Here is a 17,291-nt window from a genome sequence, read left to right as displayed (position 1 = left end):
TTTTAATATGTATAATTAAACATACATTAATAAATTATATTTTATTATATATAGTTTTATTAAAATTAAATTTTATTTTAATAAAACAAATTTTATATTTTTATAAATTATAATTTAATATTAAAAAGATGTGCTAAAAATATGTTGTTTAATATTCCTCGTAGGAAAGTAATATATAAAAGGGAATCTATAAATGTAAAATTGCAAACAATGTTGAAGGTGTGGAGTCCCTACAGCTCAGCTACAACGCTTTAATGCTTTGTTTTAAATCTTGTGGAGGAAGAGAAGAGAAGATGAATCCACAACACTGAAAGTGACGTTAGAAACGAGAAAAAGTTTACATTTCTCGGAGTTTTGAAGACTCACACTGTGAAGGAGGGAGTCCCACAGCTCTCAGCATTAAAACACAAAAAATAATTAAAAAATCAACATTTTGGGTTTTCATTTCTGGTTGCAACTTTTGGTCTCTCCGCGGAATCTCATTCCAATTGGCTTCATCCTCTAAAGTGAGACCCTTTGAGATTTTTTTCTCAATTTTCAAAGAAAGTTTCGTATTTGGCTTTCTGCTTTGTTGCCCCCCCCCCCCCTCTTTTTTTTTCATGTGGTTGTTTTTGGTTTTGACTTTTGGGTTTGTGTTTTTGTGTTGAAAGGGAAAAGGTGGTTTTTGGAATCTGGGAAAATGGGTTTGATTTCTGGGATTTTTCTGGGGATGGTATTCGGCATCGCATTGATGGCAGGATGGGAGCGCATGATGAGGTACCGAAGCGCCAAGCGAATTGCAAAGGTATGATGATGATAATGGTTTTTTGTTTCATCCCAATCATGTTTTGACCTTGGTTTTGTTGATCAAAATTTGAGAGATGTTTGAATTTCTCTGTACTAGGCAATATTGGGAACAAAAATGTTGATGAATTGTGAAGTAACAAATGGGCGACTTTTTCAAATTTGAAATGAAAAATTGGGTGATCATTGGGTTCATGGGAGTGCCAATAATCCACTAATAATTTTAAATTTTTAATAAAGCTTATCATATAGGAGGAATGTAAGTAATCAGTGTGAGAAAGGATCACATGAGGCAGCAACTCTGAAGAGTATTAGAATGAAATAGTGAGAAGAGAAGAAATGAAATGGTGTGGAAATAATGTTCCTTTATTTGGATATTTATAAAATAGTTTAATGAGGCAATGAAATGAATAGATTAGTAGAATGTATAAACTTAAACTTTCAACTAAGCACTTTTTGTTACTTGTGAACTGTAGCTAGGGAAAGTGATAATAAAGTGGCATCTAACCACAGGAGCAATTTCTCATCTACCTAACACTCCTTTTGGTCCAACCCAAAAGTTTTGAGCTGTACTCAAGAATGAGTAACTGAGAGGAAGTTGAAAATTTAAGGCCTGTTTGGTTTGAGAAAACATGATCTATTTTCATTTCCTATTTCCACAAATAATTTAAAAATGCCACTCTGTTTTTCTGTTTTCAAATATGTTTACAAGAAACTGTGAAAACATCTTTCAGTTATCGCTAAATTCAACACTAATCTTAATTCTTTTTCTGAAAGCATAATACAAATGTATGCATGATTTATTAACAAAAGGTATATCATGTTTTGTTGTTTGTCATGATTTATTGTTTAATGGATTCATAAAGGCAACTCCTTTGAGAAACTGCATAGTGGCCCATTATAAGATAGTATAAATGGAGTAAGAGGGAAACTTCAAATCAGAAATTTTTGCATGTTGAATAACATCTAATACTGTCCTCTGTTTGCAATGACTTATAAGCTTATCTATTAACATCTAATGCATATTGGAGAAATACAAGAAGGGGGGTCACAATGAGCACTATAACATTAACATTTAATATGGATATCATTATCATGTTGAGTTTTTGTTTTAGCTGGACATATTTTCTGTTTAGAGGAAAAGTCCTGTTTTCACATATAATTTTTTTTCTTGTCTTAATGTTTATTATCTTTTTGGGTTGCAGGCAGTTGACATTAAACTCCTTGGATCGCTTAACAGAGATGATTTAAAGAAAATTTGTGGTGATAATCTTCCTGAATGGATATCTTTTCCTGTATATGAACAGGTGGGTTTGAAAAATTTTATACAGCTCAACTATTATTATAGTATGACTGTTTTCTGTATATGACTTTTCATTGCTCGGGCTTTTACAGGTGAAATGGCTAAACAAGGAACTGACCAAACTTTGGCCATTTGTGGCAGAAGTGAGTAAGCCTGCATGCACTTTATGTGTTTGTATACAGTAGTCTGGGCAGTGTTATCCATTGATTTCTTATAAGATTTATTTATATGGTAGAACTTAAGTGTTCCCCTCATTTCTGTATTCCAGCATGCCATTTTATTGAATATATTTTTTTGTAATTAAAATTAGACTGCTTATTTACTCTGGTACCAGAGTATATTGCTTCTAAGTTCTAAAATGCCACTTTTGTGGTTTGAAAGAAAAAATTTCGTTAAGTATTAGCCATCTTTTCTTTATATGACTCGACTCTTGTTCTGGCAATAGCAATACAGAAATATTCTTTTTCCCCTAGTGTCATCAAAGTAATTAATCTATCATCTTTTAAAAATATCATTCTTTCTATTAATTTCATGAGTGTGATGATTTACTTTGAATGTCACATGTTTTGTGGCTTGTAGAATAATATGCTTAATGCCAAAAGCCCTACAGTGCTTGATTTGTCTGCTGCATTCACTTTGAATTCAAAGTTAGGAGTTACTAATCGCCTAAAGAAGCATTACCGGTTTATAGAACAAGTTTTGTACTATAGCTTCAATTGGACATTGTTTGCTAGCATGTGTGTTGTGCCCATTAAAACTGATACTAGGAATTGAGAAACAGTGACTAGCCTTTATTTTGTATAGCTTGCCAGTTCCAAGGTTGCACCCAGTTGTACATGCCATGCATATATAATCTGAATTGTGTGTGTATTTGTGTGTATACTACTTGTATTTCTCCTTTCTTCTCACCCAACAAAATTTCTTTAAAAAGTTGCATGTACCTTATGTTCTATGATACAGTATGCACCATGCTTTGATTGGAGATAAATCCCATCCCCTTGTGCTTAGGCACTTGGAGACCTTTCTGCTTGAAATTTCTTTGCAAATCTTCAGAGGTCTATTCCTGCTTTGCTTAAATTGATGACTTGATCTTGATAGATTTTATTTACCATTAGGCAGCAACTATGGTGATCAGAGAATCTGTTGAACCTCTGCTGGAAGATTACAGACCTCCTGGAATTACTTCATTGAAGTTCAGCAAGCTGTCACTTGGAAACGTGGCTCCAAAAATTGAAGGTATGAACCAATAGTAATTCCTCTGATCCTTCTTTCCCCTGGTAAATATACTACTGCACATGAGGAATTTGTAAATTCTGATGAGGCTGTCCTGCCATCTACTTCGACAGCATTCCTTGTAGACTGCTTCATGAATCATATTTAAAAATTTGCCAGACTTTTTGTAAAACAAGAATGCCCTTTAGGGTAGTAAAGAATAAAAAATAAAGTTTGATGGGGAAAATGTTATCAACACACCTTTTCCATGATTTACAATAAAATCATTTTATTTATCAATTTCTTACTAGTAGCCTTTGGGCACTTGTTAGCAGGCTGCAGGATCCTTTGTACAATCAAGTTTTTCTCCCCCGTTTATGCCAAAAGCCAAATTAAATTCTTTGTTTTAAAGGGTACCATTAGCTTGCTGATGGTATTTATTTTACATTATCCCTCTTTTATTTCCTAGCACTAACTTCTAGAGGGGCAATTTAATACCCAACAATATCACTGAACTGATTTTCGTATGTTCTATCCCTATGCACTTTGCTCCTCATTTTACCCCCTTTTGTCTTCTGTGTAGCTAATTTGGTTGAATGGGTATCTCTTTGCCTTCAATATTTTCTGGGATTGGATTCTGTTCATTGATATTTTTTGGTGCTTTTCTCATGGTTGTTTCAAGGGAATTCACTCACTGATTTGCAAAGAGACTGGACAGCTTTGGTGCATTTTAAGCTGGATCTCACTTATTGTTTTCTTCTCTTGTTTTCTTTATTTAAGGATTTTGTGTCTTCCCATGGTTTACATTCTTTCTTTAACTCCTTTTAGTGTATTATTCTATCAAAAAATATTAATTGAAAGCAAAAATAAAATAAAATTATAATTCTATCATATTCACATAAACCTAACTTGTGTTTATAGGATACTCTAAATCCAATGCACAAACTACATCCAAAAATTCCATAAGATAAATGAAAATTCCTGTCATAAGTTGCAGTCTTTACTTTAAAGAAACCCAACTTCTTTGAAGAAAAGTGTTCTGATCATTGACTTAGTTTGCTCAGTTTGAGCTTGTCTTCTGGACTTAGCAAGCAGTTCCTGAACATGAATCCATGCTAGATCTGTGCTGTGATGGAGCCATGTTGAAACTTATTAGAGCTAATGATTTTTTTTTTTCAAAAACAGAGTTTATCAACTTGTAAATAGACCCAATTTGAATAAACTTATCATTAAACACTTATAGGTGAGGAAAATAAAGAGGTAAAACAAATCAAACTCTTTTCACAAGTTGAAATAAACTTTTACACCTCACCTTTTTAGATGCTCTCTTATTTAACTTATCCAAAAGTTGAGGTGCATAACTTGATATTATCTTTTGTTACAAGTTTGATTCACTTTAATTATTTATTTTCTTCTACTATAAGTACATAGTAAGAAGTTTATCCAAATTGGACCATAATTGGGTTCATGTGTGACTTTGCTTGACTTGTCAACACTGCACCTTCTTGCATGCTTCCTTTTGAGAGATTTATAATGTGATAAGTTGAGATTATGGAAGCTTTTTTTTGTATGTCAAGAATTCATATATGCATAATTTGTTCAACCTAACAGGTATTCGTGTCCAGAGTCTTAAGAAAGGTCAAATCATAATGGACATTGATTTCCGCTGGGGTGGTGATCCCAGTATTATTTTGGCTGTTGAAGCTGCACTTGTTGCATCAATCCCTATTCAGGTTGGACTTAGCAAAGTATTCTACTGTTGAATTTCATCATGTTCCTTTTATAATTTGACAAATTTTGAATTTTATTGCTTTTTGCTTCAGTTGAAGGATCTACAGGTTTTCACCATTATCCGTGTTATATTCCAACTCGCTGAAGAGATTCCTTGCATTTCTGCTGTTGTTGTTGCTCTGCTTGCTGAGGTAATCGTTGGGGGAGGCAGAGGGAAATAATGAAATGAGTTTGCATACAAAAACATCAAAACTGTTTTGGTTTTTTGACTCTGCCATTTACAGTTTTCTTTGTGCAAACCCTTTTCTAAACTCTTGCAAATACTGTTTTGAAGTATTTGAATTGACTATTTATTTGAAATTTAGTATGTGTGTTGTCACCGCAAGATATGATTGTGTGGCATTAATTTATGCTTTTTCTATATGAAGAATTTATCTATGATTACGTACAGTTGATTAAGCAAATTAGAAAAAAGGATAAGAGGTCCCTTCAGATCAAACATATGTTAATTACATTTAAACATCTGATTCTGTATTCACCAAAGTCATCATGTTGGGGCCATTATTAGGATGGTCCACTTCTAAAGATTGTGAATCGGGGACACTACTGTTAATAGCTAAACCGTTTTAATCTTCTCTAGGACTAGATCTATATTCTGATTGAATTGTTGAATACTTTTATCAGCCTTGCAAAGTTCATTATTCATGCTAAAATATTTTCTTTTTTTTCACTCTTGGAATGACTGACTTTTTTCCATTAACAATTTAATCAGCCAAAGCCCAAGATTGATTATACTTTGAAAGCTGTTGGTGGAAGTTTGACAGCTATTCCTGGAATTTCGGATATGATTGATGTGAGTTCTATCTGTTTAACGTACTGCCTCTTTCTCTTATACTGTTTTTGAAGCAGCATTTATAACACTAACATTTACCCACTATTTCTAGGATACTGTCAAATCAATTGTTACTGACATGCTCCAATGGCCTCATAGGATTGTAGTTCCACTAGGCGGTATTCCTGTTGATATTAGGTAATTATTAATCTTATCAATTTTTTGCCTTTTCTTTTACTCGTTCCGATTGCTGATGCAAGCATGACTAGGTATAATTCCATATCCCTTTGACAAAATTTTAATTTGAGTTTGAAATTTTTGTGTAACTATTTAAGCAAATTTTGCCTCTTTCAATCGAACCCCCACCCCTCCATGGGAAAAAGAAAAACAAATTGGGAATGTCAATTTCAATGTTATTGGCTAAATATATGCAATCACACTCTTAAGCATTACCTTTTTTGTTCTCTTTATTGCAGTGAACTAGAGCTTAAGCCCCAGGGAAAACTTACAGTGACTGTGGTGAGAGCGAATGATTTAAAGAATATGGAAATGATTGGAAAGTCAGATCCTTATGTAGTTATGCATATTCGACCATTATTTAAGTATAAGACCAAGGTTATTGATAACAACTTGAATCCTATTTGGGATCAGACATTTGAGCTGATTGCAGAAGACAAGGAGACCCAGTCACTCATTCTTGAGGTTTTACCCTACCAATACTTCACCTTACCTCCTTTTGTGCTGCTCTCTTTTTTGCCTCCTTTCTTAGAGATATGCTGTGACATTTGTTTTCATAAATATATCTTCTTAAACTTTGCTAATTACTTATGCCAGAGTTTGAAAATTTTGTTTTTGTATGTTTGATATATATATATATATATATATGAAAATAAAAATATAGTGAATTACTTACTTGCTGATACTAATGTATGATGATTAGAAGCATATTACATGCTTCCCTAGCATGATTACTTTATTTCACAGCTCCTGTATTGAACCTCCTAATCCTGATCCTAGAGCCATTCTTTTTTTTATAAAAATTATGTTAGTATATTTTGCCTCAATTAAGAAAAATTTCTAGATCTGCCAATGGTGGCAAGTTCTATGAGCTATGGTGGTATATATTAGAATCTCTACTTGACTACTGACTCAAATACCAGGTTTCTTTGAGAATTTTATGAAATAGATCCCAGAATTTTGACCAGAGTTTGTATTTTTTCCTAAACCTGTTTCTAACCAAAGGTTTCATCTGTCTATATGCAGTTATAGCTGTTAATATTTGATCTCCTATGTTTTTTCTCCATATAACAGTCAACATAAACTGTTTCTTTACCTCAATTTATTCAAGACAACTAACACAATGATGTTCGTGACTCTCCAAACAGGTTTTTGATAAAGACATTGGGCAAGATAAGCGATTGGGAGTAGTACAGTTACCCCTTATTGATCTGGAAGCAGAAACAGTAAAGCACCTAGAATTGAGGCTGCTGGCATCACTTGATACACTGAAGGTGAAAGATAAGAAGGATCGAGGAACCTTGACAATAAAGGTATATGCAATGATATATTTGTATTTGATGGTGAAATTATTATGGGGCTGTGCTTAGTATATACAGATTTAGTCATAGATGAAAAATGAAATATAAACTTGTTTATTCTTTCATTCATGTTTTTAGATCTTACTGTCATTTGCATACATTAACCTCCCCCTACTTGCTGGTCACTTACTACCCTCTTAGTTGATTGAAAGTTATAATCAGGTCGGAATTTCAGGTCTTGTATCATCAGTTTAACAAGGAAGAGCAATTGGTCGCTTTAGAAGCAGAAAAAAAGATAATGGAAGACAGGAAGAAACTGAAAGAGGAGGGAATCATAGGAAGCACAATGGATGCACTAGATGGAGCAGTATCAGTGGTAGGGTCTGGTGTTGGGCTTGTTGGTACCGGCGTTGTTGCTGGTGCTGGGTTTGTGGGAAGTGGCATTGGCACTGGAGCTGGCCTTGTTGGCAGCAGCATTGGTGCTGGAGCCGGCCTTGTTGGCAGCAGCATTGGGGCTGGAGCCGGCCTTGTTGGGAGTGGTTTTGGAGCCTTTGGTAGTGGACTGAGCAAGGCGGGGAAGTTTGTTGGCAGGACAATCACAGGTAGAAAGAGTGGTTCTACTACCCCAGTCAATAATGCACTGGAGAATGGTGGTGGTGCAAAGCCTCTTTGATTCCTTCCTTGGTACTGTTAAGAGTAATGAATGGACATTTGCATGTTCAATCTTTGATAATAGATAGATTATCTGTGTTGCATTTTTTCTTTACCATGATGTTTTCTCCAATGGCTGTTAATCTACTAGATTGACAAAATGATAGAAGAAATGTCTATTTAGTTCAGTTGTATCATCTTTATCTGTAATTATGTCTGATACTTGAATTTGTAATAAAACTTGACAAATTGTAAAAAAAAAATTCCTTATTTAGTTCAGGTGTATGATACATTTGTAATAAAACTTAAAAATTGTAAAAATTATACATTGGAAATCAACATGATTCAAAACGGGAAAATAAAGTCTTCGGTTTAAATGATTGGAGACTATGTTATCACTGATGTATAAGTGAACAATCTGAACTGGTTAGCCTAGGTAATGATTAACAAATAGTTGAATTTGTTATTTTGAACGAATGAGCGGGACATCTTTAGTCCTTAAAGCTTACATCATATTTCAATTTTAATTTATATTTAATAGTTTTGGTTTAGATTCACATTACCAACAACATGCTAGGATAGGTGCTCTGCAAGGTACTAAAGCTACCAAATCTAAAGAAAATAAAATTATAGGAACTAAAATCAAAATGAAATAAAACTAATAAGATTAAAATCTAAATTTATAAATTATAAAGATAAAAAATCAAACTTAAGTATAAGAACTAAAACTGAAATAGATTATTGGGATTAATCCAACGATATATGACCCTTCTTGATATGCCATTAGAAAGCAACTAAACATTACTGAACTACCCAATAGATAGGGAATCTTTAAAATCTAAAACATCAGATACTTTTCAATACTTGTCTTTGACATACTTCTATTAAGATGTAAAACAAGCCTATCAAATGAATATGAAGTTTCGATTAGTGAAAGATTATTTAAAAAATAATTATTTTTACTGAATTCTTTGTGTGAAAAGGCATCGGATGTCCAAATACAGTATACATCTTGGGTTTGTAAGATTCCTTCATATATCCATAACAAACATAGGTTAATTCAAACACAAAAGTCTTATGATCTTTAAATATCATTGTCCAAAGGATGGCATGGCAAACCCTTACTAAGCTTAGTTTCTAGTGTAGCCTCTGGCTGTTCTTGGTTTTGTCTACATTTTTCACTTGGCACCATAATTTAGAATTTGTTCACTTGCTCCCCCAAAAATAGCATGGAGCCATTCATTCCATGGATAGAGGTTGCATCACCTAAACCACTTCTACCACGCACATTGAGCCGTAATGGTAGTAGACCCATAGCTCTTCAACTGCGGTTCTTGCTATGGCTATAAAGTACACATTCTCCAACAATATAGGATCTTTTCATGAACAATAACCTAGTTATTAACAACAAAATAATCATTTCAAGGCCATAATGTGACGTCTCAAACAACAACAAAAATATGTAAGATTGTGTCACCTAATTTGTAGAGCACTCATTACCGCAACCAACTTTCTAATTAGCCGAGAAATATCCTTTACCATACTCAAACTTTTTAATTAAAAACCCTACATGTGTTTTTAATGATACGACATTGTTTGGAAAAGTATATTTTACTAAAGTAATGGAGTTTAATAATGTTTTGGTCGTTTTCAGACTAAAATAGAAGTATATTTCTACATTGCCCATTTGTCATAGTACTTCTATATTCCATTATTGATAAAAAAAAAAATTTGCTGGTAACTGATTGTTAAACAAAATTTAAAACAAAAATTAATTATAAATAGTGAAAGAGATATATCACAATAAAAAATGCTAAAACATTGTTCAACCAATTAAACTTTTCATTGATTTTAGTTATTATCACCACTCTAGTAATAAATTAAGTACATAATAAATAATAAATGCTTGTATCAACATGTCTTCGAAAAATAACTTAATAAAAAAGAAAATAAAAGTAAATAATAGTCATACGAAATGGGACCTTATCTCATGGAATTATTAGCAGGATTTGAATTATGTGTCCTTCACGGGATCACTGTGCTGTAGATAAACCGTCTGTCCACTACTCTGTCACGAGTCACAGGTAACAAACAGTTCAAGGCAAGGTACCCCTTAGCACCCATACACCATTGTTAATTCCTTTGGTCCTTGCTTTCAAAATGGAGTCAGATGACATGTCACATTCTCCATGGCGCTTTAAATTCAAAAATGAAGTGTAGCTGCACCTTCTCATGCAGATTTATTGTATCTTTGAATTTTGGTATTGGTAAGCGATGAATGATACTTTCTTTTCAAAGCATTAATGAAAAATATTAAAACTTCAAACAATGTGTCAAACTTCCAATTAGCCCTAAGCTAAAGATGGAAGACAAATCCTTTAAGGATTAAGAGCCTTCTTTTTTTAAATTAGGTATAATTTATTTCATAAAATCAGTTTAAATTATTAAATGTTATTGAAATGTATGTCACAAAAGAAGAAATTGATTATGGGTATTTCCAAAATAGACGCTAAGGAAACACTGGAAGTTTGGAAGGAATCATTTGAGAAGTAGAACCCTTGCTTTGTAAACCAGGTTACAGATAAATTTTTTTATAAAAGTATAGTAAATATTTTTTTAATAAAATTTTACTATTATTAGTTAACACTTTTCTTGTTATTATTATAGGTTCATGCTAGCTATGAGATCGGCAGTTTCCAATAAACTGTTAATACAATTAATGATCTTTTTTCTTACAATATTGTAAGAAGATTTTTCTAAATATGAATAGTTAAGGAATAGCATGTATAAGATTTAACCTAAAAAGAAGAAAAACTTATTCTTTTTCATGAAGAGGCTACCCTCCCTTTGGGAGGATTTCTTAAAGAAACTTTAACTAACAAACAAATGATGTAATTGACAAATAGTATCTATCCAAGATGCTACAATATCTTATTTCGATGTATGACAAATATTGACAGTACTCCACACCCTAAAATAAGTATTTAAAAAAAAATTCTTAAATGGTCCACTGAAATGAAAAAGAATGTCGAAGAATAAAATGATACAGTAATGGCTTATTTGTGCTGTGCAGAACATGCACTGGCTATGTGAATGTGAGAGAAGAGGACAAAAATACAGTGAAGCATACATTAATACAATAATGAACAAACCAGTGATGTTCACAAAACCTTAATACGACAACCACCTCATTCTCATTTGAACGTTAATATAAATTCATGTTGGGAATACTTACAATACTCACTCACCCACAACATCAATCTGTTGTATGAAGACAAACATCACTGTCCCTTTCCTTATCATCAACATGGCTGATCCATTTACAGAGCTGTAGCCAAATATAACCAAATTCTTTAAATGAATATATATATATATATATATATATATATATATATATGTATGTATATATATATTGTCATAAGGTTGAGAACTTTCAGTCAGTTTGCAAGTTTAAATTTCAAATTTAAAGTATTAATACAATTTCATAAACATAAAATTTAATGAGAACATGAATTTGCTTTTATGTGTAGATCTATAAATAATTTAGCAATTATAATTATAATTTTAATTAAAGAGTGATACTAACAACACCATAACACATACATTTTGTGCTTTGCTTTTCCCTCAAACTTTATAATTGATCATCATAGTATGCATTTTAAAATTTTATTACATTTGTACAATTATTTTCTTATAATAGTATGGTGATAAAAAAAGGAGATTATAATTAGGAAGCATAAAATTTAAAAACATCTGAGACACAAGCTGATTGTGTTACGCAACAATAAAGATTATATATATATATATATATATATATATATATATATATATATATATATATATCATTTAATTAAGAATTGAAGAGTGTTTATATATTCTCATTTTAAAATGTGTATTACTATTCTTTTTTAATAATTTTTATTATAAAAATATTATTAATTTAATTAACTAATAAAAATCATATTTTATATCAACTCATATTCAGAAAAGTATAACAGTTTTTTTAATGTGTTTAAAGATATACATTAAAAATGAAAAAGAATAAATTTGTATTAAAAATTATAATATTTAATATTATTAACACATAAAATTCTGTAATGTTCTCTTGTTTCATTTTTTTTTCATAAAAACTTATTATTCTTAGAAAAACTGATTCAAAGCATGAAGAAAAAAAAAACCTTGAGTGGAGTTCAATTTTCAGCCATGTATTTTATTGAGAGAGGTAAATTTAAAAATAATAAAACAATAATATTGCTAATCTCAATTTTTGAAATTAATTTTAAGTATCTAAAAATATTTTTTATTAGAAAGATAATATTTGTTAATTTTTTACATTTTTACATGATAAATATATTAATTTTTTAATTTTTTTTATTCTCAACTTTAATGGCTAAAATTAATATTTCTATAAAAAAATCGCTTACTGATTGCATGATAAAATTTCACTCCCTTTATCCACTCTTAGGCTTTGCGTTCACTTTAGTATACAAATGAACCGTTATTTTATTTTATTTTATTGCTTTTGGTATTAACAAGGTGGAAAAGTACATTGCTGATAAAGGTACAATATTCAGTTGGATAAATAATTATTTGTATTAATTTTTGAAGTAGTGAAATGAATTAAATAAATAATTAACAAATCTGTAATTAATAATAAATTATTAATTTACTTTATGTATAGAAATATTTAGTAATGATAATTTTATATAAATAAATTTCTTCTTCTAAGTATTTAATATAATATATTTATTGTTATTTAAATTTAAGATTATAAATTAAACTAAAATAACTCTTATCACTTAACGTATTCAATTATAAAAATATGTTTGATTTGATATTTATTTATTTATTAACAATAATATTAAAAATGTATTTAGTTTTGTATTCTTTAGGAAATTTGAACTTTTTAAAACATCTCTCATGTAAATTTAAAAGTAAAATGATATAATATATTTAACTATCTTAACGTTTATTAAGCATAAAATAATATAAAAATTATTTTATTTGTATTTTATGATCTTTTTATTTAAAATTCAAAATTTACATTTTTCAATTAAACTATGTTTACGAAATAATTTTTAAAAAAAAATATATAATAAATAATATATCATCATAAAAATAAAATTAAAGAAAGTAAATTTTATATTTAAAAAATATATTATTTAAAATATTAATAATGCATGAGCTCAATTTATCTGTTTCACACCAATACACGATCCTTAATCATTTTGACAATGTCTGGACAAGTGGAGCTGAAACCATTTCGTATCACAGACAATCTTCCCAGGGAATATTTTCACGTTCAAATTCAGTCTTGCTCCATTGAATTTGATATAATAAGTAAAATTTTTAATTAATCTTATTAGGATTCCAGTTAGTAATAGTATGTGCTTATAATTATAGTTTTTTTTTTTTATCAACATGAAAAACAATTTTTTTAATATTTAACATAATCATATTTATTAATATTCAAATTTATAATTACATATTAAACTAGTCTAGATAACTTTATTTTATTTTGATGCACTGGTCTGATTAGTAAATTAAATACTAATTAGATTACAAATATTAAACAAAATTATAATTTTTTTTAAAGTTTAGCCTTACTAATCAATCTTCTAAAAACACTTATCATATTACTTTTTTATTTATAAAGTTTAAAATAAATTATTTATTTATTTTATTGTTTCTCTCTCCTAATTTAATAAAGAAATATAAAGTAAAGTCTTGGACATAATGATAAGTTAGACCTTGGAAATATCGCTCTCACGGGTCAGCCCTGACCCCGACAGCCATGGGCTTCTAATTTTCTTGGTAACTAACCTATGCTAAAAAGGATATTGGGACTCACATGCATATTTAGATTTTTCTATAATTATCATTATTTCACAAAAATTCATAATTTTTTTTATAGTGATCAATCTTTTAAAGATATATATCAAATTATTTACAATATAATATTTATATAAAAATATTTATTTTCATGATGTTTAGATGCATTTAAATATGTAATTTACTAAAATATTTATAAAATAATTTTAAAAAAGTTATTATTAATAATTTCTTTCAAAGGAAAAAGAAATCATAAAAAAATGAAAGGAGAATCGTAGAATAAATAAAAGGAAGCTTTGATTATTTTTGGCTTCTTCAGTGTTTGATGGTTGGGGCGTGGAAGTGGATCTCGTAAGCTGTGAAAGCAATGGGTAACTTTTTAGCTTAGATACCTCCAACGAAGTTCGTAAGAAGTCAAAGAGTGTTTGTGTGCAGCTGCCTCGTATTAATGACATTTGGATTATCTGTTGCCTTCATTCTTTCTCAACATTCTTCAAGCCACACCTGTTTTAAGGTCATGTGAGAAAGTAGCATTTTAAAGAAATAACTTAAGTATAATACTATAATTCCTCCTAATATTATTTTTAATTAAATTAGACATTCATTTTAACAATATGCATTGTATTAAAAATGAATCTAAATTGTTACCGTTATTTTAATTTAATTAAAATTAATTTTGATATATTATTAGTGTTTTTTTAAAAGTTAACTTTAATCTCATAGTCAATCTTAAACTTAGAAAAATTAAAATATTTTTTTAAGCCTTAACAAATAATTAACTAAAGTATTTAAGCACATGTAAAGACAAGTAATCGAAGATACAATGCAAAAAAAAAGAATAATTTGACTTTTAATGTCTCTTTGAAAATAAATTAAAAATAACTTTTTTAAATGACTATCATACTCTATTTTTACTTAATTTTAATAATTTTTTAGTATAACTTGTTAAAATAAATTGTTTCTAATTTATTCAATATATTTTATTATTAAATTTTTAAGATATAAGTCTTTATTTCAAAAGAAATTTATTAAATAAAATTTTACACACTTTTAATATGATAAAAAAGTAAAAAATAATTAAAATCTTTAAAATAAATTATTATAAGAAATATAATGAAATATAATAATAAATAATATTTTAAATAATTTAATTTTAATTAAACTTATTGATGTAATTTATGTAACTGATTTTACTTAATAACATAAGACTTTATTGTTATTATTATTATTGTATTAGTATACAAAAATTTATATTATTAATTAATTAAAATATATATCAAATATAAAATTTAAATTTATTTATAAAATTCCTTTTTAATATAACAACTCATAGTTACATGTTATTATAAAATGTTTACATAGTTAGGATATTTAATTAAATTATTAAAAATAATACTAAAAATATTCAAAATATATTATCTAAATTTTGTCATAGATATGATCTGATAGACTTTGCTGTTAGAGGAACGTTATTAATATCCGTTTTGGGAAATGTTTCATCTTTTAAAAACCAGACCAACACACAACAACCATATACATGTCATTAATTAGCAAAATTTTAAATGTTTTGTTTGAATTTAGAATAAGAATGTGGATAGATATTATAAAAGTATTAATTTATTAATAAATTTAAAAAAACTGAAGTTAATTTTAAAATAGTGCGTATTGTGATATTATAAATTTTTTTATAGGTACTGTAACTAAAAAATTTAATCAATAAAAAAAATGATAATTTATAAAAAAAATATATTATTATATATAATTTATTTAAAATTATATTATTTATATTATTTGTTATATAATCTTATTATATATATATTATATTTTTTTTTTCTATTATTTTTTTATAAATTTTTATTTTTAAATAAAATATAATTTATATTTAAATAATTTTTATTTATTATAAAAAAATTATAACATAATATTTTAATATAATAATTAAATAATTGAATATTAATAATAATAAAATTAAAAATATAAAAATATAATAATATTATTTTATTTTTAAATTTTAGTTTATTTATTTTTAATTGTATTATATTTTTATTTAAAAATTTAACCATTTTTATAAATATAGTAAATATAATAATTTATTATTAAATAAATTTATCATTTAAATATGTATATAAATATCATTAGTTAAAAAAATTTGCAGTATTCTAAAATTTTTTAAAGGTACTACAAAATTTATTTTTTAAGTAAATATAATAATTTTTTATTATAAATTTATAATAAATTTTTATTTATTAATTTTATTCAATAGTCATCATTTATCAATAAGTAAAAATCATTAAACATTATTATATTTTTTAATTTAAAAAAATTATAATATTAATATAAAATTAATATTTATATTAATTTTTATTAGATAAAATCTATATTAAAAAATAAATTTAATAAGAACTTATTAACAAATAATAATTTTTAATAATATTTATTAATCAATGCCATTTAAGATTTTATATATACTCATCCATGTTTCTTTAAAATAAGAATAAAATTTATATGTAATTTCTTCACATTAATATTATATGCTAATTGATAGAATAGAATAACAATTTATTTATTTGTGAAGTTTACATATGTTAAGTCTTATTAATTATGTGTTTTTAAATAATTAAAAAAATTAAATTACTCATTTTTTCTCTTTTATTTATCTTTTTTTCATTTTTAATATTATTTTTTAATTATTTAAAAATAAATAATTAAAAAAGTTTAATCTGTGCAAGTTTGCACATCATAGATAAATATTTTTTCTAAAAATATTTTATAATCTATGAAAATAAAAATTATTTAATATTATTATTATTAAATTTTAAATAATTAATAATATAAGAATAAAAATATTATTTATTTTATAAATATAGCTATTAGTAAAACAGCTCTTAGGTCAATTAACAGTAGCAAAACCATCAACATGATATGACATTTGAGTGTTCAGATAATTGGGGAGTCTTCTTCAGCGTTGCGTTTGGTAGATAACTAAAATGTGATCAATGATTCAAAATAACTATAATGCTAATTTTTAAATATTCATGGTCCTCTAGAAACATTCCAAAAATGAGCTAAAATTTATAAATTTTATATTATCTCATAATTCCATGCATCCATTAAATGTCCAAGTGATTACCATTTCCAATAAAATTATAAAAATCTCATTCCACTCTTATTAAGGAAAAAAAAGAGGGGGCAGATAATAATACTATATTTTCCCAGAGAAGAATATATTACAGATTCACAAGGAAGTTTTTCAAACACTTGATTGATGGCTCTTAGAAAGTAAAAAAAATATTAAAATGAATGCCATTGAATTAAATGACACCTACGTAATAATTTGTTTTCATCTTTTTTCAACTCATCATGCACTTGCTCATAATTAAACTAGAGGTATCACTTATTATCACCTTAC

General features: G+C 27.7%; 1 protein-coding gene across 1 annotated transcript; it reads left to right on the top strand.

The window, feature by feature from the left end:
• The first annotated feature begins 205 nt into the window (after positions 1–205).
• On the top strand, positions 206–8,381 carry LOC113849337 (synaptotagmin-5-like). Its single transcript, XM_027479189.1, has 12 exons — positions 206–506; positions 651–784; positions 1,989–2,090; positions 2,179–2,229; positions 3,202–3,322; positions 4,910–5,031; positions 5,122–5,220; positions 5,802–5,882; positions 5,974–6,059; positions 6,338–6,563; positions 7,247–7,411; positions 7,635–8,381. Exons 2-12 carry the CDS (start codon positions 680–682, stop codon positions 8,070–8,072), a joined length of 1,596 nt encoding a protein of 531 aa, XP_027334990.1. The 5' UTR covers positions 206–506; positions 651–679; the 3' UTR covers positions 8,073–8,381.
• The last annotated feature ends 8,910 nt before the right edge of the window (positions 8,382–17,291 follow it).

Source organism: Abrus precatorius, unplaced genomic scaffold, assembly GCF_003935025.1.
Source record: "Abrus precatorius isolate BTA unplaced genomic scaffold, Abrus_2018 Scaffold9, whole genome shotgun sequence".
Taxonomy (NCBI): Eukaryota; Viridiplantae; Streptophyta; class Magnoliopsida; order Fabales; family Fabaceae; genus Abrus; species Abrus precatorius.
This window is presented reverse-complemented; position numbering and strand designations above follow the sequence as displayed.